Here is a 23,937-nt window from a genome sequence, read left to right as displayed (position 1 = left end):
CCTGCGCCAGGGACCTACCTTTTTTTTTTATATGCATACTTTGGCATGCTATAAAGTGTATTAAACTGCACAACAATAAAATAAACAAAATATTTTCAAATAGTTTATAATGCCTATAAAAACATATGTGAAAATTGAAACGATCGCATTATTTTTTATTACAAAAAAAATTTCTTGAAATAACCTCTAAAAAGTAGGCCGGAACATGAGACTACATCCTTAAGCTTTTTAACGCAAATAGCAGAAACTGCTTTTGGACTGATTCAATCCTCCTTTGGTGAACAAAGTATTGCGGACTCCAAACGCTAGAACAGTATTCCAAGATAGGACGAACCAACGATACGTATAGAGTTTTAGTTGTGAAAGGATCATCAAATTCTTTAGACCAACGTTTGATAAAAGCTAGCACACCTCTGGCTTTATTAACTATTAGTGATATGTGGTCGTTGAAGGACAACTTATTGTCAAAAATTACTCCAAGATCGTTAATTAGGAAAACACGATCTAAGACGTTATTCCCAAGAGAGTACGAAACGATGTGAGGCACACTGCGATTGAACGTCATAACCTTACACTTAGAGCAGTTAAGCAAAAGGAGATTGTTTGAGCACCACAAGAAGACTTCGTTAAGGTCTAGTTGCAGGTGCCTATGAAGGAAATGGTCTGAAAAAGAAAGACATAACTTGACATCATCAGCATACATAAATGTAGTAGCATAGTTTACAACACTAGGTAAATCGTTGACAAAAAGAACAAACAGAAGAGGTCCTAAGTGACTACCTTGTGGGACACCAGATGAAACATTTATAATCTGTGATGAACTGTTTTTAAACAAAACACGCTGCGTGCGGTTCGATAGATAAGAGGTAATCAGGTAGAACTATTTTAAAAGAAGAAATAGAACGCTTATGCTTAAAGTTAAACTTAAAAACAGCTATTTCATTAGGAGCTACCTTAAGATGGTTTAACAGGTGACTCCTGACATCATCAACAGTAGCATCCGGCATAAGCCGAGAGACAAAAATGGCCTTACGGGGAGCAACCGCCCTCAGCGTAAGTCCAGAAGATCTAACTTCAGGCGCCACACCAACCAGAGGCCTTGAAGACATCACAGCTGGAGCAGAGGGTAGGTTGTCCATCGATGGGGGTTGTCCAACGATGGAGGCTCCAAGATGAGAGGTGGCTCGAGATTGTACTTGGTACGCTGATCAGTTCTTGCAAGGGATAAATATTAGAGTGCCCTGAAGGAAGGCTCATCAAGTCCCTTGGTACTGGAACAGCATAAGTATGTAGACAAGTAGGCGACGGTAAAATGTTTGGTGTTGAAAATTCATCGACTTGTACAGCATGGGATGTAGGGGTATTCAGTAATTTAGCAGTCAGCAGGTTGTTGTTCGGATTTTTTCGTCTGGGGCATTCGCTTAACAACTTTAGCCCAAGGAATTAAGTTTCAAGAGCGAGGAATTGCTCATTAAGGGCCGAGAATTGCTTGCGGACATCTAGGAAACCATCTACACGAGAGTCTGTTTCATAAAAGTCCGCATCTCTGACTCAATTTCTCTACAAGCGATGCAAGACCATGTCAGGCCAATTTTCTTGTTGATAAGGTCACTTATCCGTCCATTGTGTCCTCCTCCAGCACATTTAATATTTGAGTCACCCGTGATGGTTCCACCAAATTCACATTTTTTTGCTATGCAAGTAAGACTCATTATACCCTTGCAGAGGGTATTATAATTTTGTCCAAAAGTGTGCAACGCAGTGAAGGAGACATCTCCGACCTTATAAAGTATATATATTCTTGATCAGGATCACCTCCTGAGTTGATATGACCATGTCCGTCTGTCCGTCTGTCTGTCTGCCCGTTTCTACGCGAACTAGTCTCTCAGTTTTAAAGCTATCGACTTGAAACTTTGCACACACCATTCTTTCTTTTGCACGCAGTATATAAGTCGGAACGACCGGGATCGGTCGACTATATCCTATAGCCTATAACTGATTGATCGGAAATGGTATAACTTTGGTGTTTTTAGAGTTAGAAAGTTCTAATTTAACATGAGAGCTATTTTTGGCAAAACAATACGACGTGCCAAATTTCATAAGGATCGGCCGACTATATCCTATAGCTGCCATATAACTGAACGATCGGAAATGACCCAACTTTCGTGTTTTTGAAGATAGAATGCTGGAATTTAATACAGATTCTATTTTTGGTCAGTTCATCCAACCTGCCAAATTTCATAAGGATCGGCCAACTAAATCCGATGTTTGCGATATATATCCGGTTTTAACTGCAAGGGTATATCAACTTCGGCTCCGCCCGAAGCTAGCTTTCCTTTCTTGTTTTTCACTTCTTTTTTGACGGATTGCAGACCACTGTAGTAGCGTGTAAAGAATTTAGGCTCTCTGAAGCACTCTGTAGCCGAGAATGAACGATCAGATCGGACGATCAGAACAACAAACTCCACAGTAACTATGATGTAACGGGTTACGTCCAGAGAGTACAGCTCGGAGAGACTTATATAAGTAAGCGAATATTAGTAATGAACGCCCAAATATTAGTCCGAAATATTTTTTTCCAGATATTTAGACACGATTCGGAAGTGCTCTTCAGTCTTGTTTTGCTTCTTTGTTTCATGGATGTTCCCTTTGATAAGCGGGACAACATGAAAGTTGTCACGTCAACACCGCAATTCGGTTGATCAGGGCACTTGAGCTATTCTTCCTAATATAGATTGGAGGGGGTTTGGGTTTTTTTGGCGGTGTCTTGGGCTGGTTGGTTTTCCTCAACCTCCGTCAGTAGGACAAATCTGTTACTAGGTCATCTGCCTGGTTCTTCGTCGATCTTCTGGACGCGGTTAATTTTTGTTTTATTGTCTGCCGGATAACTCTGCGGGCTAAGCTTGCGCTTAATTTGGAAGTAGCGATCCATTCCAGTCTGTGTGGCCGTAGCCGCTTTGGCACTTACCGAAGTTGTTGTTTTTGTACTCGCTGTAGTCGATGACGTCGCTATACTTTGAATTGCAGTGGTTGTCGCTGTGGTTGCAGAAATTGTAGGACTGCTTGTTTTTGGTGCGAAATCTGTTTCCGATATTGGTAGGGGGGTTTTAGACTGCGAACTCCATGACGCAAGAGTCGGAGTGAGTAGAGCGGCTGAGCAAGACCGTGTCTTTTGGGTTTCAGCGGTCAGTAGAGCCGGGTAGCTCTTAATCGCCGATTTTTCCTTATCGGTATCGAGGGTTGAAAAGTAAGAGTAGAAGCCGTTTTTCAATGAGCTCATTGCGTGGCACTTATTTGAAACAATGCACTTGGTTTGTTTTAGCACATAATAGCACATTTTTTTTGTTTGGTTAACTGTTTTATGTTGAAGTTTTCCCGGAGCTTGGGCAAAGCACGTCCGCTTAGTTCGGTAGTTGAAAGAAATTTTTTTTTTTGCTTTAGCAGTAATTTTGTATCTACTACTCTCTAAGGATCGCAGAACGTTGTTAGCCGCCACGTTCCAAAGAAGGGGGGAGAACACACCTCCTTGCGGAGTGGCTCTCCTCAATAGCCCAGTTTACCAGGATCTGCTCCATCAGGTGCACAGATTGATCGTCTACCCCTAGTAATTGAACATAACAGGGAGTTGTTGAACGCACCTTCTATGTCTAGAAAAGCAATAAGCGCGTATTCTTTGTCACTAAGCGCCTTTTCGACGAACGTTGTGATCTCGTGAAGTGCCGTCTCCGTGGATTGGCCCTTCCTATACGCGTGTTGTGATCGCAAAATACAACTTTCGTTTGTAGCCACGTCTGTGGCACGATACCTGTTCTGAAGATTGCTGTGAAGATTTTACTGATCCATAACCACAGATTAGACCCGGGCTTGGTTAATTAGGCCGGGAAGATGCCATCAGGGCCTGGAGATTTAAGCTGACTCGGGAGAGAAGGGCTTTCTCCCTGGCTCCGAGTTTCATGGATTGTTTTCTCTTGAAAGCATCCTGGAAATTGGGCAATATGAGAGGCTCTAGCGTTTACTCGCTGGACGTGGTCAAACTACCATCCGAGATTTTGATACACCTTACATTTTCGTTCAGTGATTGCAAGTTGCTTATATTGTAATATGTATTATAATAAGGAAATATTATGATTTCCTTGTAAGATTTCAAACTGTTTTGGTCTGACGGATGTTATAAATAAAGCAAAAAAAATTTTCTTTCTGTAAAACTTAAGCAGGACCCTTTTGCTGAAGGCGTGCCAACGCAGCAGAAGGCGTTCCATTGCTGATAAATTCGGTTACATTATTATTCCATTACCTTTATTTTTTAAAAGTTAGGGAGTAAGGACATTTTTAAAATAATATAACTCAAATATATTTTTATACCCCTGCAGAGGGTATTATAATTTTGTCCAAAAGTGTGCAACGCAGTGAAGGAGACATCTCCGACCTTATAAAGTATATATATTCTTGATTGTTGGGTCATTTCCGATCGTTCAATTATATGGCAGTTATAGGATATAGTCGGCCGATCCTTATGAAATCTGGCACTTCGTAATATTTTGCCAAAAATAGCTCTCTTGTAAAATCTAACTCTCTAACTCTAAAAAAACCAAAGTTATAACATTTCCGGTCAATCAGTTATATGGCAGCTATATGATATAGTCGGCCGATCCTTATGAAATTTGGCATGTCCTATTATTTTTCCAAAAGTAGCTCTCATGTAAAATTTTTTTCTACGTAAACTAGTCTCTCAGTTTTAAAGCTATCGACTTGAAACTTTGCAAACACCCTTATATCGTTTGCACGCAGTATATAAGTCGGATATAAGTCGGGATCAGCCGACTATATCCTATAGCTGCCAAATAACTGATTGATCGGAAATGGTATCACTTTGGTGTTTTTAGAGTAAGAGGGTTTAAATTTGGAATGAATGCTACTACAACATAATATGACATACCAAATTTCAAAGGGATCGGCCGACTGTATTCTAAAGCTGTCATTTATCTGAAAAATATTCGTGTTATTGAAGATGGAATGTTGGAATACTCAATTTTATAACGATCGGCCGACTATTTCTTTTAGCTGCCATATAACTAAACGATCGGAATACCTTCCGAGGATACTTTACAGTTGGGTAATGTGTAAAAAACTATTCCTTTCTGTATGTTTCTGCATTGGATTAATGGGGAAAGCGTTGAACTTTATTTTCTCTTGTACTCGTATACGTGCTCCATTACAAATAAATGTATCTTTTCTTGTTTTCTGGCAGGAACCCAAGTTTTGCTTTCAATCCTGAATTAAATAAAACAGGGATAAATTTAAGAGGGATCAGCATTAATCAATCAATAGTTATATTTAAAATCTGTTCGGAGTTATGGACAATAATTAAATTTCATAATGGGACCTTAACTTAATGAAATATTGAGTAGTACAATGTTTGTTTATCCTAGGAAACTAATTTTAACAGTAGACCTTAGCGATAGAATTCAAGTTAATTATTGTCGGGCCCTTTAGTGGGCCTTGTTAGTTTTACAACTGCTGCTCAGTCCCGTTCGCCCGAGTGGCAGAGGTCCAGTGGGTGGGTCCGTTTCAGCCTCCTTGTGGTGTAGCTGTTGTCCAGAAGATTGATGGCCTCAGGGTTAGGATGTCGGTCCAGCCTTACCACGTACCTATTGGCGAATCGCTGAACTTCTTCGCTCACATATGGGACTCTCAGTTGGGCGTGGATTGTCGCATTGTCGTGGAACGGATGAGCTCCAGTTAAAGTTCTTAGGGCCTTGTTTTGGGCGAACTGAATGATCCTTCGGTTGCTTTGACACGCCGTCCCCCATAGCTGGATACCATAGGTCCAGATTGGCTTTACAATGGCCTTATATATAAGGAGCTTGATTCTTGGCTTCAGCCTGGACCTCCTTCCAATGAGCCAGTTGAGCTGACGCAGCTTGATCCCGATTTGCGTCCGTTTGCGCTGCAGGCGGGTTCTCCAGGTGAGCATTCTGTCCAGGGTCATACCCAGATATTTGGGTGTAGGGCTGGCTGGAATTGGGGTGCCTCCGAGACTGACTCCAGGACAGTCGCCTCTCCTCATTGTAAACGTCGTTTGGCCTGACTTCTCATGGTTGACGGCGATGTTCCACCTTCGAAGCCACGGGTCAAGGATGTCCAGCTGGCGTTGGAGTCGTGCAGAAGCCTCCTCTGGCAAGATTGAAGAGGCCAAAAATGCCGTGTCGTCGGCATATGTAGCCACTAGAAGGCCCTCCTCTTCAGCGACAGGCATGTCGGCTGTGTACATGGTGTACAGGATGGGACCAAGTACACTGCCCTGCGGAACACCAGCTTCAATGGGCCTGTACTCCGATGTCGCATTTCCGCTTCTGACCCTGAACTTCCTTTCGGTCAAGTACGAGTTAAGGAAATCGTAATACTGTTGTGGCAGGTTCCTCTTGAGCTTCGCTTTTAGACCAGGGTGCCAGACCATGTCAAAGCCTGCTTGACATCCAGGAAAACAGCACAGCAGTAATGTTTTCTTTCGAGGCTGTCCAGGATTTTTGCCACGATCCTGTGGCATTGCTCGGGGGTGGAGTGGGAGCGCCTGAAACCAAACTGGTGATCTGGGATCAAACCAGCCTCGTCCAGTACTGTCTGCAATCTGCGCAAAAATACTCTCTCGAGTATTTTGGAGGTTACAGACAGTAAACTAATCGGCCTATATGAGGCGAGATTAGTTTCAGGCTTTCCAGGCTTAGGGATCAGGATGACCTCCGCCTGTTTCCAGCAAGTAGGGAAGTGTCCACTCTCTAGGCACGCATTATAGATCCTTGTGAGCCTTCTTATTCCTGAAGGTGGGAGAAGCTTGACCGCGAGTGCCTCTATCCCATCTGCACCCGGAGATTTTTTGGCGTTAAGGCCTGACACCTCCTCCTTGACCTCTTCCTCCGATACGGACTCCAACTGGCTAAGGTCCGTGGGTGGTAGGGCCAGTACGAACTGCGTTTCTGCTCTGTCCTCTTCCGTGCACATGTTGAATGGCTTGAAGGCTGCTTCGAGGTGAGCAGCAAAAGCGTCGGCCCTTTCCTGATCCGAACGACACCATCCACCGTCGGATTTTCGTATTTGGGCGACCCTTTGCTTGGGACGCTTTAAATGGCGGGTTAAGTTCCACAAGTTGTGATGGGGGTCCCCAGGCTCGACCTGGCGCAGGTGCTCTTCGAATGCGCAAATCCGCAACCTGTGCAGCAGCTTCTTGAGTTTTTTGGTTGCACGATTGAAAGCTGCTTAATCGCTGGGGTACCTGGTTTGGAACCAAATCCTTCTCCGTCGTCTCTTCTCATTGAGGAGTGCAGCCACTTCAGGAGACCACAGGTGTAAATGCCTTTGCAACTTCCTATTGTTGCATGGAGCCCTAGGAGTTGCAATTAAGGCAGCGTTGTGCATCTCTTGAGTGAGATTCTCAACAGCCTGATCGATACCAGCACCCGTGCTAAGGTCTGGCTGCGCGCTCTCTAGGGCGTTCTCCATCCACTCGGAGTAGCTCTCTATGCTGGTGCGAGGTCTGATCATCCTGAGTCGGGTGACTTTCTTCTCTACAGGGGTGTTAATGTGGAGTTCCACCGCACTGTGATCGGAGAAGAGATCTTTATTTGCCGAGCAGGCTATGGAGTCCGGATGGATTCCATGGGAGATGGCGAAGTCGAGAAGGTCCGGCAGCCGTTGGGGGTCTATGGGCCAATACGTGGGCTCTCCAGTTGAATGGCAGTTATAGGCTCTGCGCTGTATGCATTTGAATAATGCAGTACCTTTGGGATTACTCACTCTCGAGCCCCACCAAGGATGCTTGGCGTTAAAGTCTCCTGCGACGATGAATTTGTCGCCCATATCACTCAGCAGGAGGTCGAACTGGCCTTCCGATACTTTATGTTGTGGGGGTATATATGCAGACGCAATGGTGATTTTTCCCAAAGGAGAGGAGACGGAAATTCTGGCGCACTGGATCCAGTCTTCCTTGAGTATTGCTATGTCGTTGTAGTCAATGCTGGCCTTGACTATGATCGCCGCTCCTCCGTGTCCTCTTCCGCTAGGATGGTCTGCATGTATTACGTCATATCCGTGCAATTTCAGGAATGACTTATGGGTGAAATGGGTTTCTGCTATAAGCAGTATGTCGATGCATTGAGTGTGTATAAAATGTTCCACCTCAAGCCTGTTTTGGACAAGTCCGTTAGCGTTCCAAAAGGCTACGTGCAGGCCTATTTGCTGCATACTTGAGAGAGGATGGAGCTCATCATAGCTGTCATTCGCTCGAATATTTTGTCCATTACTCTCTCAAGAAGGTTTTCCACCCTCATCATAAATGCCGCCATCTGGTCTGCCTGTGGCATCCCCTGTGCTTTCGCTGGTGTCTGTGAAGGCCAGGCTCCTCCTTTAACTATGTCAGCATAGCTTCTGGCTGTGGTGTCCTTAATTGGATATGGCTGAGGGGATGGGTACGCTAAGCGGCGTGGTTGAGGTGGTCGTGGTTCCTTAGGAGCCATGCAGGCCTTGGCTTTCTTGTAAGCCGGACATCCTTTGTACGACGCAGGATGGGCCCCGTGACAGTGCACGCATTTAGCCGCTTCCTCACGTGTCTTCTTACACTCGCTTGTGCTGTGATGATCGCCGCATTTAACACAGCGATGCTGCAGCTTGCAGTATCGCTGACTGTGCCCAAATCCTTGGCACCGGTAGCATTGCGGCACATCATGGAAATTGCGTGGAGGTTCGACAGTGACCACAGAGTGGCAGACTCTCTTGACATTAAAGATCTCCTTATTGTTGCTGGACGGCTCCAGATTGACAAAGAAGATCGACATCGGTGTTTTGGAGATGTGCCCTACGGCATTGCGCACATCTCGGACCACGTGTCCTTGTCGCCGGAAGTCCGCTTTAATGTCATCGATGTCAGTTGTATGATGCAGACCTTTCACAATAACTCGATAGGCTCTATCTTCCTTGTGCTGGAACGTATAGTACCTTTTCCCGGCACTATCGAGGTGGGATTTGAGGGCAGAGTACGACTCCTTATCCGGCATCATAATCCTCAACTGATTGTCTCTGGCGGCTTTGTAGGAGAAGTCCTTCTTTTTGCCAACGATGTCCTCGATGCAGGAAATTAGAGCAGCAATGTTAGAGACATCTGGGATAAAAATCGGTGGTGGCTTGATTTCCTTCTTCTTGGGGGACTTAGAAGACATAAGTACCTCTTCATCATCGACCGCTTCCGTGCCGTTGCCTAAAACTTCATCTTCAAGATCAGATAGAATAGCATAATAATTACTTTCAATATTAGCCTTCAATGCCGCTCTTGCTGCTTTGCTGGTGGTTGGTTCGTCATCCCTGACGGGTTTTTTAGCCGACTTCCGTTTCCTTTCTCCAAGCTCGGAGTCGCTGGAGTCGACATCTTGAAGGTTAGAATAGGGCTTCTTTTTAGAAGGCGGCTTGATTTTGATGGAGCGGGGGGCGTCTTGCCAGTCCATCGTGTTGGTTTTGCCCGAGAATGGCCGCAAGATTAAGTAAATAACAGTGGTTTTATATTTGTTTGGTTTTTGGAAAAAAAAATTTTTGATAAAAAACGACAAATAAAAATGATACGTTAGGTTCAAAGCAAGCTTCAAGTATGGATTAGCAAAGTTAATGAATAATAATTATTTACCTTAGTTTTGTAAGACTTATTTAGCGTTGAGTCATAACGATTTGTAACATGATTTTGAAGTTTTGAATTTAGTATATATTTTTATAGTTTTAATTTGTATTTGAATTTAATTTCTCTCTGTGATATCTGCACATATAAGCTTAATACTTTTATATGCTAAAGCGAGTCTCATGCACCATTTACTATAAGGAATCTCTACATTTTTGCGCAGAATATAATTCTTTTATCACCTAATTCGGAGATGACCGCTTTTGGGTCAATTACAGCTTTCAGCTCTCGGAAGATCAATCTTCCTACGCTGGATCTGGAGTAAATATCGTGAGTCGTTGTATAGCATGCTTTTTACATGATATCTCATTCTCCAAAAATCACCTATACAGAGAATGAAACCAAGTAAACATAAACAATAACTAAAGATCTAAAAGTTTTAAAACTCAGCAAAAATTTTGAAACTTCCCTCGCCGTCAGTAAAATCTAAAGTAAAGTAATTCGACTCTCTTGCTGAAGCTTTTTGTGCGAATATAATTTAAAGTAAACAAATTTTTAATTATTCCCAGCTTGTAGAACTATTTTTCTTTTTTTAAAGAAATTTTTTTACTTTTTGTAAAACTATTTTGTAACTATTGTAAGATGCTGAGAGAAACAGTTGCAAACTGTAAAAAAATACATTGTTTTTTTAATACAAAATTAATTTTTTTTTTTTTGTATACTTATACATTTGATCTAAATATCTCTTAGTACTAATTATGATCCAATATTATTTACCATTACTTTTAACCGTTTATATTTAATTTTACAATTTAATTTTAAACTTTTTGACACTCTATTCATAGGTTAAGAGGGCAAATCGCGATCACATCTACACCAGTGGTATCGCTTCGTTCACACTTTCGCGCTTATACACATTTCTACTCTCTCCGTTAAAATTTGGAGCTTCTTTAAATTTCTACCGGTTCTATCTTGCAATTAATTTTTCGCTAGCACGCTCAATTCCCGACTTTAGATTATTAATATGTTACTTCTGCGATCCGTCCGAAACAAGACCACCATCCTCCTAAGCCGACTAGAAAGAGCCGGACTCTATAGCGTGTCCCAGCAAGGACGGATCCTCCTCAACACACACCGTTACACGTTACAGTTCTTCCTATTTATAATCATAAAGAAAGGTGGCGCCCAACGTGGGGCATCTGTGAGTACAGTAAACACTCATAGGGACTTACGAATAGAATTTAAAATTTAAATTTTTTTATATAATCTATTTTTCCTCGAGGGTTGGATAAAAGCCAAAATAGTGAGGATAAGTGAAAAGATGATAATAGTATAACTTTTTTCTGTCCAAAGCTAAACTCTGAAAAAAGCTACATTATCAGGCATGCTCCGGTTTTCACTTTCGGTTTTCGTTTTCGTTTTGGGACCAAAAGCGAGATTTTCGTTTTTAGGTGCTCAAGTTTTACAAGTTTTTAGTTATCGTTTTGCTATCGAAACGTTTCATTTCTCATAACTTCTTGCTGCCGAAACAGGTGATTTGAGGTTTGGTCAGCAGCAAACAACGCGAAAAAATTCCTTTTTTTATATTCAATTACATCTTTCGTAGCCGAAAGAATTAAGGGGAAAAGCCAGAAAAGCCAAGTTAAGGGGATGCCACCTTTTCAATGGGTTTCATTTTCATTTCATTCCGGTGTTTTCAACAATTTTTTTATACACTTTTAGAACATAACTAATTAAATTAAACTAATTAATTATTAAAAAACATATCAAAAGTATGGCAGCTTAGGCGATAACTTATGGTGTCAGACTTATCGGTGTTGTTGCCGACGGAAAAATTTGATATCCAAATTTGAGGTGGGGTCAGAAATTACTCGTTTTAAAAATAATTACAAGCCTAATTGATCTTCTAGAGGTCTTAAAAGAACGACAATAAACCAATAAGTCAACTACTTTTTTCCTTTTGCAAATAAGATCCGAGTTAATATAGAAAAAGGCATTTACTTTTCATTTAGGCAAGACAAATTTTTATACCCTTGCAGAGGGTATTATAATTTTGTCCAAAAGTGTGCAACGCAGTGAAGGAGACATCTCCGACCCTATAAAGTATATATATTCTTGATCAGGATCCCCTCCTGAGTTGATATGAGCATGTCCGTCTGTCCGTCTGTCCGTCTGTCTGTCTGTCCGTTTCTACGCGAACTAGTCTCTCAGTTTTGAAGCTATCGTCTTGAAACTTTGCACACACCCTTCTTTCCTTTGCACGCAGTATATAAGTCGGAACGGCCGGGATCGGCCGACTATATCCTATAGCTCCCATATAACTGATTGATCGGAAATGGTATAACTTCGGTGTTTTTAGAGTTAGAAAGTTCTAATTTAACATGAGAGCTATTTTTGGCAAAACAATACGACGTGCCAAATTTCATAGGGATCGGCCGACTATATCCTATAGCTGCCATATAACTGAACGATCGGAAATGACCCAACTTTCGTGTTTTTGAAGATAGAAAGCTGGAACTTGGTACAGATTATATTTTTGGCCAGTTGATCCAACCTACCAAATTTCATTAGGATCGGCCGACTATATCCTATAGCTGCCATATAACTGAACGATCGGAAATGGTATTTGGTGAAAATACCAACATTTGTATTTTCGATGATAGAAGCTTGAGGCTTTTTTTCAAGATTTTGTATTGTATCTTTGTAAATTGTAAATTGGTTATATAATTATAATGATATCATAATGATATGCCGACTAAATCCGATTTTTGCGATAATAGATTAATAGATTAATAGGAAGATTAAGATTAATAGAAGATAGGAAGATTAATAGGAATGTTTCCCGAATGTTTCCTCGTCCAATTACGCATGCACATTTCAGTTGAACGAAGCCGAAAGACCAAGAGGAGAAAGTGAAATGGTTATGGAGAATAGAGACTCCTGAATTTGGGAAATACATATTTCCTTAAACAGGATCAGGTCAGGGACAACAACAGCGTCTCCAGGGCCACACCATAGCAGAGGTAGTGAGTTAGACCCGACAAATGTTAGAAGGGAACTTTGGAATACTATGCCGAAATGCAAATGTGTTGGAGGTTTCACAAGTCTTTTGGGCTCGTGCATTGGGATAGATTATGCGAAGCCCTACGAATGCAGTTCAGACAGGGAAGAGATGACGGCAACATCGAGGAATTAAACGACACCGGAAGCAAAAACCCAATGCATGTTTTAATAGTTTCCAATAGATAATTTAGATAATAGATAATTTGAGACCGGAAATCCACCGAAATTTTAAACGAAGAAGTTAACAGCTCTTAAATTAAGAGAAATATGCAGGCGTCGACCATTCTTTTTAGAAGACTTGAGACGAACTCATGTGTACGGAAAAATTTGTCCTTTTAAAAGAGAGGTTTCCTAATTGGTGCCAAATGTTGAGAGGGGGGGGCTCATTAGGTTTAATGAATCCGATAAGGAGAAGTTGGCTGAAACCTTTACGCTTGTTTTCTGGAACTGTCAAGAAGAGAAACACCATTACCAGGAATGTGTTGTTATTGGTTGGTTGTTGGAACGGCAAGGTTTTTGTTATGGTTGCGCCGCTGCCGTCACTTATACACCAAGCTGTTTAAAGTATTTAAATTACCCCGGATTTATCCTTGTTACTCAAAAAGATAGTTCAAATTTCAGGAATAAAAAGTTCAGTAAGCAACAATACCAAACCTTTACAACCTTTTAAGACTCGAACCGCTGCTAGAATTAGATCATTTTGGCAAGAGGTCCGAAAATATCGAAGAGGCATTAAGTATGTCTGTGAAGTATCAATGACTTCACGCGACCCTCGTCCTTTTCTGCCAGTGAAAGTGTTCCATCATGGATTTACCGTGGATTTGGATTTACATCGTACCATCTTTGAAGCAAGATTTATATTTAGAAGTTGACTTCAGGAAATCTTACAAGTTATTTCCAAAACACCTAAATATAGTAAAAGAGGAGAAAGTCCCAAATTGTCATGTCGGTGGTGTTGGTGTTAAGAAACATGAGTTAACCGACACCCAAAGAGCCAGGTTATATATTGTGGTAAATTGTTTTCCATCATTAGCTCGAGAGGGCTTGGGAAAGACCAATTTAATACACCTTGAAATCGACGTAGGTGAAGCCAAAGCCATCAAACAGTGTCACTTTCCGGTCTCACCAGCTGTGGAGAAGTCCATGAATGCTGAGATAGACCGTATGTTGCAACTTGGAGTAATTGAGGGATCAGAAAGTTCTTGGTCCTCTCCGAAAGTAATGGTGACTAAGCCCGGCATGGTCCGAATTTTTCTTTATTATCGGAAGGTAAATAGTTTCATCTAAAAAAAAGCATACTCATTGCCGCAGATCAGTACTAAGTCGCTTGTCTAAAGCTGAATACATAACGAGTTTAGATTTAAAAGACGCACCAAGACGCAAAGACGACCAGCACCATTTCAAGATTGATGAACAAGGTCATTCCAGCTAATCTCAGAAATTATTTTTTTTCATATACCTAGATGACCTTTTACATTTTGAGACATTTTGAGATAAGAAAAGATGACTGCGTTATCGGGTTCAAATGGCCGTTACTTATGAAATTTCTAGAAAGCCGTTCGTTAGAGTGGACAGATCTGAGATCAACCTTTTGTACTTTGGCGTGCAAGAAATGTACAATAGGTGGCGCTAGGAAAACTAGGTGTTACCGGTTAAGCTAATTAAACTACTCTATTTACAGTGGCGGATTTAACAGGTGGGCAAAGGCGCGCTTGTCCACTGGGCCCCCCCGACGAAAGGCTTTCAGGGCCCCTCTTGCTGAATGTTACACCACGGTTTCTTTTTTTTATTTTTTTGTTGAAAAAATGTTTTGGTGAGTCTATTGTGGACAGCACCAGTTCAATAGGGTTCAGTAGGGGGTATGGGGTGACAGGGGGGCCCTGAAAAAATTTAGACTAGACTATTTAAAATCAGGGAAGATTAGCGGGTGGTTCTAAAATAAGGAGTGTAGTTTGGATCGGGGTCATTTTCGCTGTAGCTGCAGTTAAAAGCTTTGATGCTACCCGGTTCGGGCTTTTTACGGCTTGCGCAGTCGTAAATGACAGTCAAGTCTCCTCCAATTTAAAATCAATATGAAACTCGTATATTTTTAAATTCAAACCACATTTGGGATTATATTCTGTTGAAAGAAGTCGTCACCGGCGAGCGATCCCCACTGCTGGATATTTATTTGGCCACCCCAACGGCCAACGGGCCCATAACAGCTATACTTTTAAGGCACCCAGGAACCCAAGTCTTGCTTTCAATCCCGAATTAAATAAAACAAGGATTAAAGAGGGATCAGCATTTAAAAGGATGAACTAAATTAAAATTTTTGTATACGTACGTCGATCTTTACTAGCTTCGCGACCTTCGTGACCCAAAATAATAAATTGATTGGACACAAAACCCACCCCCAGAGTAAACGCCTGTTCCTGGCCATTTTCACCGTGTCGTACCTTTTTCTAAATATCTTTTATTTTTTAATATTCAAAAAAATTGGATTAGCAAAGTTAATGAATAATAATTATTTACCTTAGTTTTTTAAGAAATATTTAGAGTTGAGTCGTAACAATTTGTAACATGATTTTGAAGTTTTAAATTTAGTATATATTTTTATAGTTTTAATTTTTTTTTAATTTAATTTCTTTCTGAGTACGTATCTGCACATATAAGCTTAAAACTTTTATATGGTTGAAAGGGAGCGCGTAAGAAGTTTACAACTTCATAGCGGGGATTGGGGATCGGACAAGCGGCTGTCTTTTAATTCCTCTCGTTAGCTTTCATATCGAAAAATCGCTGCAATTGTCCGGGCCAGCTCCCTCCAGCAAGGTATCAATTTTCTTTTGGCGGGTTTTCTCTAGCAACCTGCGCAGTCTATTAGTAGTGCTAGATAGACGCTGCTTAGTTATAGGATCGCCTGACACAATGAATTGCCTTCTGAGGTGCCTTTTAGATCCAGCAGCGCCCTTTCCTCAGGGGTTAGTAAGGGCGCCCTCCTATGAGGTGGGAGACAAAATTGGCGCTGAGGTGGCGTAGCTCTCTGGGCGGCTTCAGTAAAGGTGAAGCTATCTACGTATTGAGCACGGTGTAAACATCGATGTAGGACTTAAAAGTTTTGGCATTTTGGGGACTTCTTTATGGAATTGAGTTTCTTCATTGATTACACAGCTCCACAAAAAAAAAAAAAAAAAAAAATTCAGAGATCAGACCATACCTCCTATATGGATTTGGGGTCGCTGAATCCGAATCCGTGGTCAGTTGGTCGCCATCACGTCAGGTTTTCGAGAAAATAACGGTTGAATAGTCGAAAAACGCCGTTTTTGGCCATTTTCGAAAAATCGTACCGCAAAATTCTGATGTGTAACAAACCTAATTCAAAATGGAAATGAAAGGCTGATTTGTGATCTTTAAAACGAGCTCCATGCCAAATTTTTCGCATGCACCGTTAGGACAGGGGGTGCGTTTATATGTAGGCATCTTAGCAAAAAATGTATGCCGAACACAAAAATTTCAAAATTCAGCATATTCAAATAAAACATGGTACCCGGGGGTTTTTGGGGTCGCTGAATCCGAATCTGAGGTCAGTTTGACGCCATCACGTCAAGTTTCTTCATAACCTCAAAAAAAGTGAAGTTGAGGTTATGAAGAAACTTGACGTGATGGCGTCAAACTGAACAAATGGAGCTCGTTTTAAAGATCACAAATCAGCCTATGTATGTATGTATATATAAATATAAATATATATATACAATGAATGTATATATACAGGGTTGCCCATATTCGACGGACCCATGTTTTTTTTTTTTAAATCAAAGAAAAAAATAAAAATTTGGCGGTTGGCAATCTTAATCATTTAATTTGTTCCAAGTAGATTTGTTTACATCAATTTTTGAATATGATATCTTTCAAATGGCCGCCTCTGGCGTTGATCGCGTATTGTGCCCTTTCGAACTTGTGTCTCAGTTTTTGAGTTATCGACTTAAAACATATACACAACCTTTTTCCTTTTCTTTTGCACGCAGTATATAACTAGGAACGTACGGAATTCCGTGCACGTATATATCCTCATTAAGAATACTTTATACGGTCGGATATGTTTCCTTTACTGCGTTGCACACTTTTGACCAAAATATAATACCCTCTGAAAGTGATGGTTCCAATCAATCCCGACGTAATTATGAGCGGTACTCATATCTTTAACCAACAATTTATCTTATCTTTAAAAGTAAATGATCTAAAAAAAATGAAAAATTTTTTTGCACACCCTTGTGGGTATAACTTTATTAAAAATTGTCAGATTTAGTTGAATTTTGGTTTGTTGGTATAGATTAGCAAGAGAAATTTGTGATTTGTGCTGGCGGAAGGAAAAGTGGCAAATATTTGAAACAAACTTGACCTGCACTTCTATGGAAGAAGTCTTCATAAAAAATCCTATAGCCCGCCGTATCTATTATAGTCTTAAGATATACGCATTCATACGGACATGGCTATATTGACATGGCTATATCGACAAAATAAGTAAAGTGTTACTTTTAACTCGATTGGTGAAGAAATTTTTTTTGTAATTGTGTAGACGAGCTTTCAAAATGATGCTTTTCAGCGTACCACCTCAACCACCCTTTTGCTTCAACAAAATAAATAATTTATTTTATGACATCTTTGACATTAGGCAAAAATCAAAAGTGTGCGAAAGTGTTATTAAGTTTCATTACTTTTTCAGAAAACGGCGATACTACAGTCCAAATATTTCATATTCCAATTTATTTTCATTTGGTATGATTTGGTTTTTTTAAATACTATAGTGTAACAAAAATGAGTCGATAAAAGAAAATATTTTTTATAAATAAAGGATAAGTATGAGGATTGTACTCATTTATAATACGTGTATATTTGTACTCGCGTATAAACTTGTTAACAATATTAAAAAAGGTTGCAAAATGATCCATTCTTAACTATTTATTTCATTTTTTATGTTTTATTGCAAGGAAATTAATATTGCGATCTCATGGTTCCTTGTCCAAGCTTGAGGGTGACTCAGAGGATGGTTCCAATCAGTTAACAAAACTTGACGTTGTGCTGACATTTCAATTAGAAGTAATTGTAATGGAAGTGAAAGGTCTTAAGTCGTTAGCTCCCAACCGAATCGTCTATTGTACAATGGAGGTTGAAAACGGTGAAAAGCTACAAACTGATCAAGCAGAGGCCTCCAAACCGATGTAAGTTTAACATAAAATATAAAGCATTGCATTTTGTATTTCTGTTTGAACTAGGTGGGATACCCAAGGGGATTTTACAACTACGCATCCTCTACCTATCGTCAAAGTCAAACTCTATACCGAAAATCCAGGAATGTTAGCTTTGGAGGATAAAGAATTAGGAAAAGTGACCCTTAAACCTACACCACTATCATCAAAAGTTAGTTGTTTTGTTTTTTTTTTTTTCACTAAAAAATAACAATTTGTTTTCCAGTCACCTGAATGGCATCGCATGATTATTCCCAAGAATTTACCTGACCAAGATATACGCATAAAAATAGCATGCAGGCTGGATAAGCCACTAAATATGAAACATTGCGGGTAACAGTATGACAATAGAATTTTTTATGGCCGTTTTAGTTAATTGGTTTTTTGTAAATTAAGGCAACTGTATGCGATCGGAAAATCTGTTTGGAAAAAATGGAAAAAACGGTATTTTGTCTTAGTTCAAGTATCCCAATATACGTTTGCCATGTGTAGTTACAAAGAAAAAAAATCGGAACCGTCGGAAATGATGCAACTTGATGGCTATACAGTAGATTATATTGAAGCAGCAAGTGGTGAGCATATTTTACCAAAAATTTAAAAAAGAATCGTAAAATAAAAGTAAATATTTACTCTGTTCGTAGCAAATCTTATGTTCGGAATAGACTTGAACGGCGGTCGTTTTTTCTTCAACGCAGTTCGAGAAGGCGATAGTATTTCATTTGCTTGTGACGATGAGAATGAGTGCAGTCTTTGGGTTATGGCAATGTATAGGGCTACAGGTCAGTCACATAAGCCAACACCTCCAGTAACACAAGATAAAAACTCAGCTATGTCAAAAATTCAAGGTGGTACGTATATATAAATTTTTATTTGTATCTGTCCAACGATGAGAAAAAAAAGATTCAAACCTACAAAGAGCAAAATTTTATACTGATTCGGTACCTAAGTATCAATATTATTGTAAACTCTATGTAATTTTTTTCGATAACTAACTTATATCTATAGATGCCTAGATATAAACCAATCAAAAATAGGAAAAATAAATATCAAGAAAGAAAAGCTAACTTCGGGCGGAACCGTTAAAAGTTAAGTTAAAAGTTAAGTTAAGTTAAGTTAAGCGGAAAGTTAAGAGCGCGAATAAGCCCATCTATGCGGGTCTGACACAACCCCTGGAGATTTCCAAAAGGGCAATCCCAATAAATGAACCCAAAGGGAGGATAAGCAAAAGGAGGCGGCACTAGCAAACAAATGTTTCTGCCAAAGAATCCTCTTTATGTCTGCGAAAAATGGAATGGTTCAAAGGAAGTGTCAAGGTTATTGAATGTGATAACTATGACGTAGAGCTATGCATGAAGTGAGCTTATCGAGGTCTACTAGTGTGCCAAACTTATTTCATTAAGCGAACCAAGCGGTCCTTATCATGAACTAGAAATCCTTAGCTGCCATAAAGGCCACTCACGGGATCTAAACTTTCAATTCATCACAGTCACCACCTTGTACTTCTTAACAAATCCGACCCAGCTTACGAAGTAAGAACTCCCCATATGAGGAACTGACTTCTTATGACGACGTTCTCTTGGCCACACGAAGTCAATACACACAAACACGTTCTAGCACCTTTGCGGGTTTGGTACTGAAAAAGAAAGGAATGTTGCTTCAAAGCCCCAGCCAAAAGAAGTCACCAACCTTGTGCACTGATAACTGAAACTTTGATTAACTTCTTTGAATCAATTTCTTTGAATCAGAACCAGATTTAGCATCCCTAATCAGTGTAGAGTTTTCCACGTTTGATGGTTATCAAGGAAGCGCTCAAATACCTTAAACAAGAAAGGAAAGCTATGCAACAAGAACAAGAAAGGAAAGGAGCTGAAGTTGATATACCCATGCAGTTAAAACCGGATATATATAGCAAAAATCGGATACAGTTGGCCGCTCCTTATGAAAATATCATAATAAAACCAATTAATTACAATAAAATATCTAAAAAAAAGTCCCAAGCTTCTCTCTTCAAAAATACCAAAGTTGGTATTTCTACCAAAAACCATTTCCGATCGTTCAGTTTTATTGCATAAAATTTTTATTTTATAGGATATAGTCGGCCGATCCTTATGAAATTTGGCATGTCGCCTTATTCTGCCAAAAATAGCAATCATGTAAAATTTAAGCTCTCTAGCTCTAAAAACCTAAACGTTATACCATTTCCGATCAATTAGTTATATGGCAGCTATAGGATCTGACTTATATACTGCGTGCAAAGGAAAGAATGGTGTGTGCAAAGTTTCAAGTCGATAGCTTTAAAACTGAGAGACTAATTCGCGTATGAACAGACAGACAGACGGACATGCTCATATCAACTCAGGAGGTGATCCTGATCAAGAATATATATACTTTATAGGGTCGGAGATGTCTCCTTCACTGCGTTGCACACTTTTGGACAAAATTATAATACCCTCTGCAAGGGTATAAAAAGAGTAAATAACAACGGGCGAAGATGACTTCCTTGAGGGACGCCAGATGTAGCACGGGCCAGACGGGAATGTACGTTTTTAGTGAGACTCTTTGTGTACTTCCATCTAAGTAGCTGGAGATCCACGTTAAGAGGTCTGTTGAAAATCCCAGCATATTCAGTCTGTTTAAATAACATCGGTTTGATATCCCTTACGAAAGCTATCTATGACAAAGAATGTCAACTCCAATAAGTTCGTGGTGGTGAGCAACGATGATCCAATAGCCAGGGTGTTGCCAGTGAGGAGTAATTAATTGTTAAAATAACTTTGGAATTGCCGGCAATTTAGAGATGTCTCTATAATTGGCAGCATCGGACTTTTTCCCTTCCTTATATAAGGGAATTATGAAAGATTCCTTCCACTTAAGGGGACCCCCCCCATTCTCGATTTTAAATTTTGACGATTTTCAATGAGCTGGCAAATGAACATAAATTATTTTTTAGGGTTGTAACTGTGCTTACATATATTAAGACACAAAAAGGAAGAAAATCATTTCACAGAATTTTTTTTTGTTGTTGTTTTTTTGTGATCAAAGAAAAGCCCTTCTTTTCGGCGGCGCATGTGATTTCCGCTCACTGGAACATCTGAATCCAAAAATTCCAACGGGATTAGAAAAAGTACATGTTTGGCTCTCGTATGAACTAGGATTATTAACTTCGCTCAAAAATTAACAAAATGGCGGATTTTTGAAATTTTTTTTTGAAAATTTCCATTTTTTTCAGCCACTCCAATCGAAATTTCCAATCGAGTTGAAAAGTAAAGAAGATCTTCACCGATTTGATTTATCCTAGTTCATACGAGAGCTATATATGTATAGAATAACGTGTTTAAATTTGGAACCGATTGGATTAATAGTTTTTGAGTAACCTCATGCGCCAGTAGTAAAAACACTGTTTCGAGAAAAACGCGTTTAAAGTTTTGAGACGGCTCTCGCCGTCGCCTGAGGCTTCCACCATAAATCGGCTATATCTTCAAGAGTTTTTGTAATTTTTACTTGAAATTTTCAGGGAACATTCTTGAATAGTTACAAGTTCGAATTAAATTTAAAAAAAAAAATCGATTTTTTAAAACCGAGAATGGGGGGGGTCCTCTTAAGGGAAAAAATAGAGGTTTCCAAAGATGAAAATTCTAAGAAGAGGTATGCACATAGCCCTGGTACATTATTTTAGCACACAGCCTGGTACTCCATCGGGGCCTGGCGAATAAATAGGTTTGACCCTTAGAAGATAAGATAATATTCTCGGAGAAAAACGGACAGAAAATAAGATTTGCTGATTGAATGTTGTATGCGTAAGGCTGATCTGTCGATTTAGGCGGAGAATAAGTTGTTTGAAGAAATGTTGCGAATAGATCAGCATTGGCCTGGTCGGAGGTCGCAGATGAATTTTCAAACGTAAGCAGAGGTGGAAAAGATACATGTTTACACTTTGTATTTACAAAATTAAAAAACTGTTTCGGATCCTGAGTAAATAGTATCCGGCAGCGTTATGCACGGTAAAATTTGACTGAGCTCGTACCCATCTTGAGAAATCAATACTACTGCAAGTTTAATTTCTATTTCATTAAGAGCCTATTCTTAGTATTTTTTAGGTTAGTGAGGCACCTTGTAAACCAAGGAGGATTTGTTGACGCGTACGGATATTTCCATGGCACACAGGAGTCAAAAAATGTATTTAAAGTACAGTACAATTTTTCTAAGGTGACATTAAGATCGGTGCATGCCAGAATATCGGACCAATCATATGTATCGATAAGGCTGTTAAGTTTGTGAAAATCAGCTTTACGGAAGCAGCGAATTTTATTTACCACGCATGGAGATATCTGATCGATACCAGGAATGGTTTCGATTGAGACCTCCAGCCGAGCTGACGAATTTCTAACATGGTTAATTTTACCTAACATGTCCCCTGTGAAGTCATGGTGAGTGATAAGTAACCTCTAAGAAACAAGAGTGGAGTCTACCGAAATGTGGACTCCACCCCCCCTTCCCTGAGGTCGATCCCTTCTAAAAGTGGTGTACTTGGAAAAACTTCGGAGCTAAAGATCTCCGGCTTTAACCAAGTTTCTGTAAAGGCTTAAAAATGGGATGCAAAGGAAGAACTATCAGAATATAGTTTACGATACTAGTTTTTTGGGTTAGTGGACAAGGAAAAGGTGGAAGGTTGGTCAGTGGTTTCGATATGGGGAAGTCTTACTCCCACTGGTTTTATAACTTTTTTCTTTACGGAACTAGGCTGATGTTCTTGGACGAAAATATTCTCTGGCCAAAACTGGAAGAACAAATAAGTATATTTGAATTTAGCTATGTACTCCACCTTTATATCGGCTTTAGTTTTGGCTTTGATATAAGCCGAGGTATCAATCTCTGAAGTATCAGGGGAAAGCCGAGAAACAAATACATGTTTCGATGGAGGAATCACCTTTTGGTGTCGCAGGTACGAGAACTGCAGCATCAGTCGGTGCCGGTGGTCCGAACTTTGGAATACCCTTTTGGGTGACTCTGACGGGGATTTCACTTACTAGGACCTGTGGTTTCACTTGAAGGTATACCACGGAGGACATATCAGACAATTGCTCATTTTTCTTGAGAAATTCGGACGACGAATTGTTCTCAGTTTTAGCCCTTGGGGTGGCCAAAGATATGAGCGGCTGCGTTACTGACGGTTAAGCAGGCTGAGGCGGATCACAAACAGCGGATTTTTCACGCTTAGGCGACTCAGTTAGCAGCTGAAGGCCGCTAAACTGAGTGTCAAGCGCACAGAGCTGGTCATCGATTTTACGAAAACCAGTGATCAACTCTTTAAATCCATTCTTGGTCTGTCTCATGAACGACCTCATTTCGTCTTGGGCGGCACGACAATTTTCACAACAATAATGTTAATAACCAGACCTACTGGAAATGGCACCCAAAACTGATGCAGTGAACCCGGCACACTTGGCGTGTACGCCGTTTTCACATAGCCAGCAATGGATGGTAGGCTGGAATGAGGAGACTGTCTTGTTACAAGACTTTATAGAACAGACCATTTTAAATTCCATATTATTAATTAACAATACAAAAATAATATATAAAAAGTTAAAAAACACCATACCTTGAACCACTGCAGTGCACTGTGCCAAATAAGAAGCCGAAGCGGGAGCTTTGGAGAGTGCAAAGGAAAAATGCAGAAATAGAGAAAGGACGGGGAATTAAATGCTTAGAATTGAATTTAAACAAAATATTAATTCGCCTCCAAATATACGCGAAGCGAAGCTTCGCACGCGAAGCGATGCGGTTTAAGTTAAAACTGAACTTTCTCAAAAAATTCGATTCACACGCAAGTAAACACCGGTTTACCAATATGTATCATAAACTCAGTGCGCACAAAAAAAACACGACCGTTCGCTTAAGAGGAAGAGAGAGAAGTTCCGCATGGGTATAATAACTGGTCCGGCTTCCGTAACAAACTAAATTTGACAAAGGACAAGCCATGAATAAGTCTCATAA

The 23,937-nt window shown here is 40.1% G+C and overlaps 1 protein-coding gene across 9 annotated transcripts in view; it reads left to right on the top strand.

The window, feature by feature from the left end:
- Positions 1–23,937, top strand: part of Cadps (calcium-dependent secretion activator 1) — a 404,419-nt gene that overhangs the window by 218,741 nt on the left and 161,741 nt on the right. For all 9 annotated transcript variants that reach the window (XM_070282298.1, XM_070282296.1, XM_043213400.2 and 6 more), the window contains 5 exons: positions 17,686–17,916; positions 17,971–18,115; positions 18,170–18,276; positions 18,340–18,515; positions 18,585–18,791. In XM_070282298.1, the coding sequence (XP_070138399.1) occupies positions 17,686–17,916; positions 17,971–18,115; positions 18,170–18,276; positions 18,340–18,515; positions 18,585–18,791 (866 nt within the window). The remainder of the gene's footprint in view (positions 1–17,685; positions 17,917–17,970; positions 18,116–18,169; positions 18,277–18,339; positions 18,516–18,584; positions 18,792–23,937) is intronic.

The sequence above is a fragment of the Drosophila bipectinata genome, chromosome 4 (assembly GCF_030179905.1).
Source record: "Drosophila bipectinata strain 14024-0381.07 chromosome 4, DbipHiC1v2, whole genome shotgun sequence".
Lineage (NCBI taxonomy): Eukaryota > Metazoa > Arthropoda > Insecta > Diptera > Drosophilidae > Drosophila > Drosophila bipectinata.
This window is presented reverse-complemented; position numbering and strand designations above follow the sequence as displayed.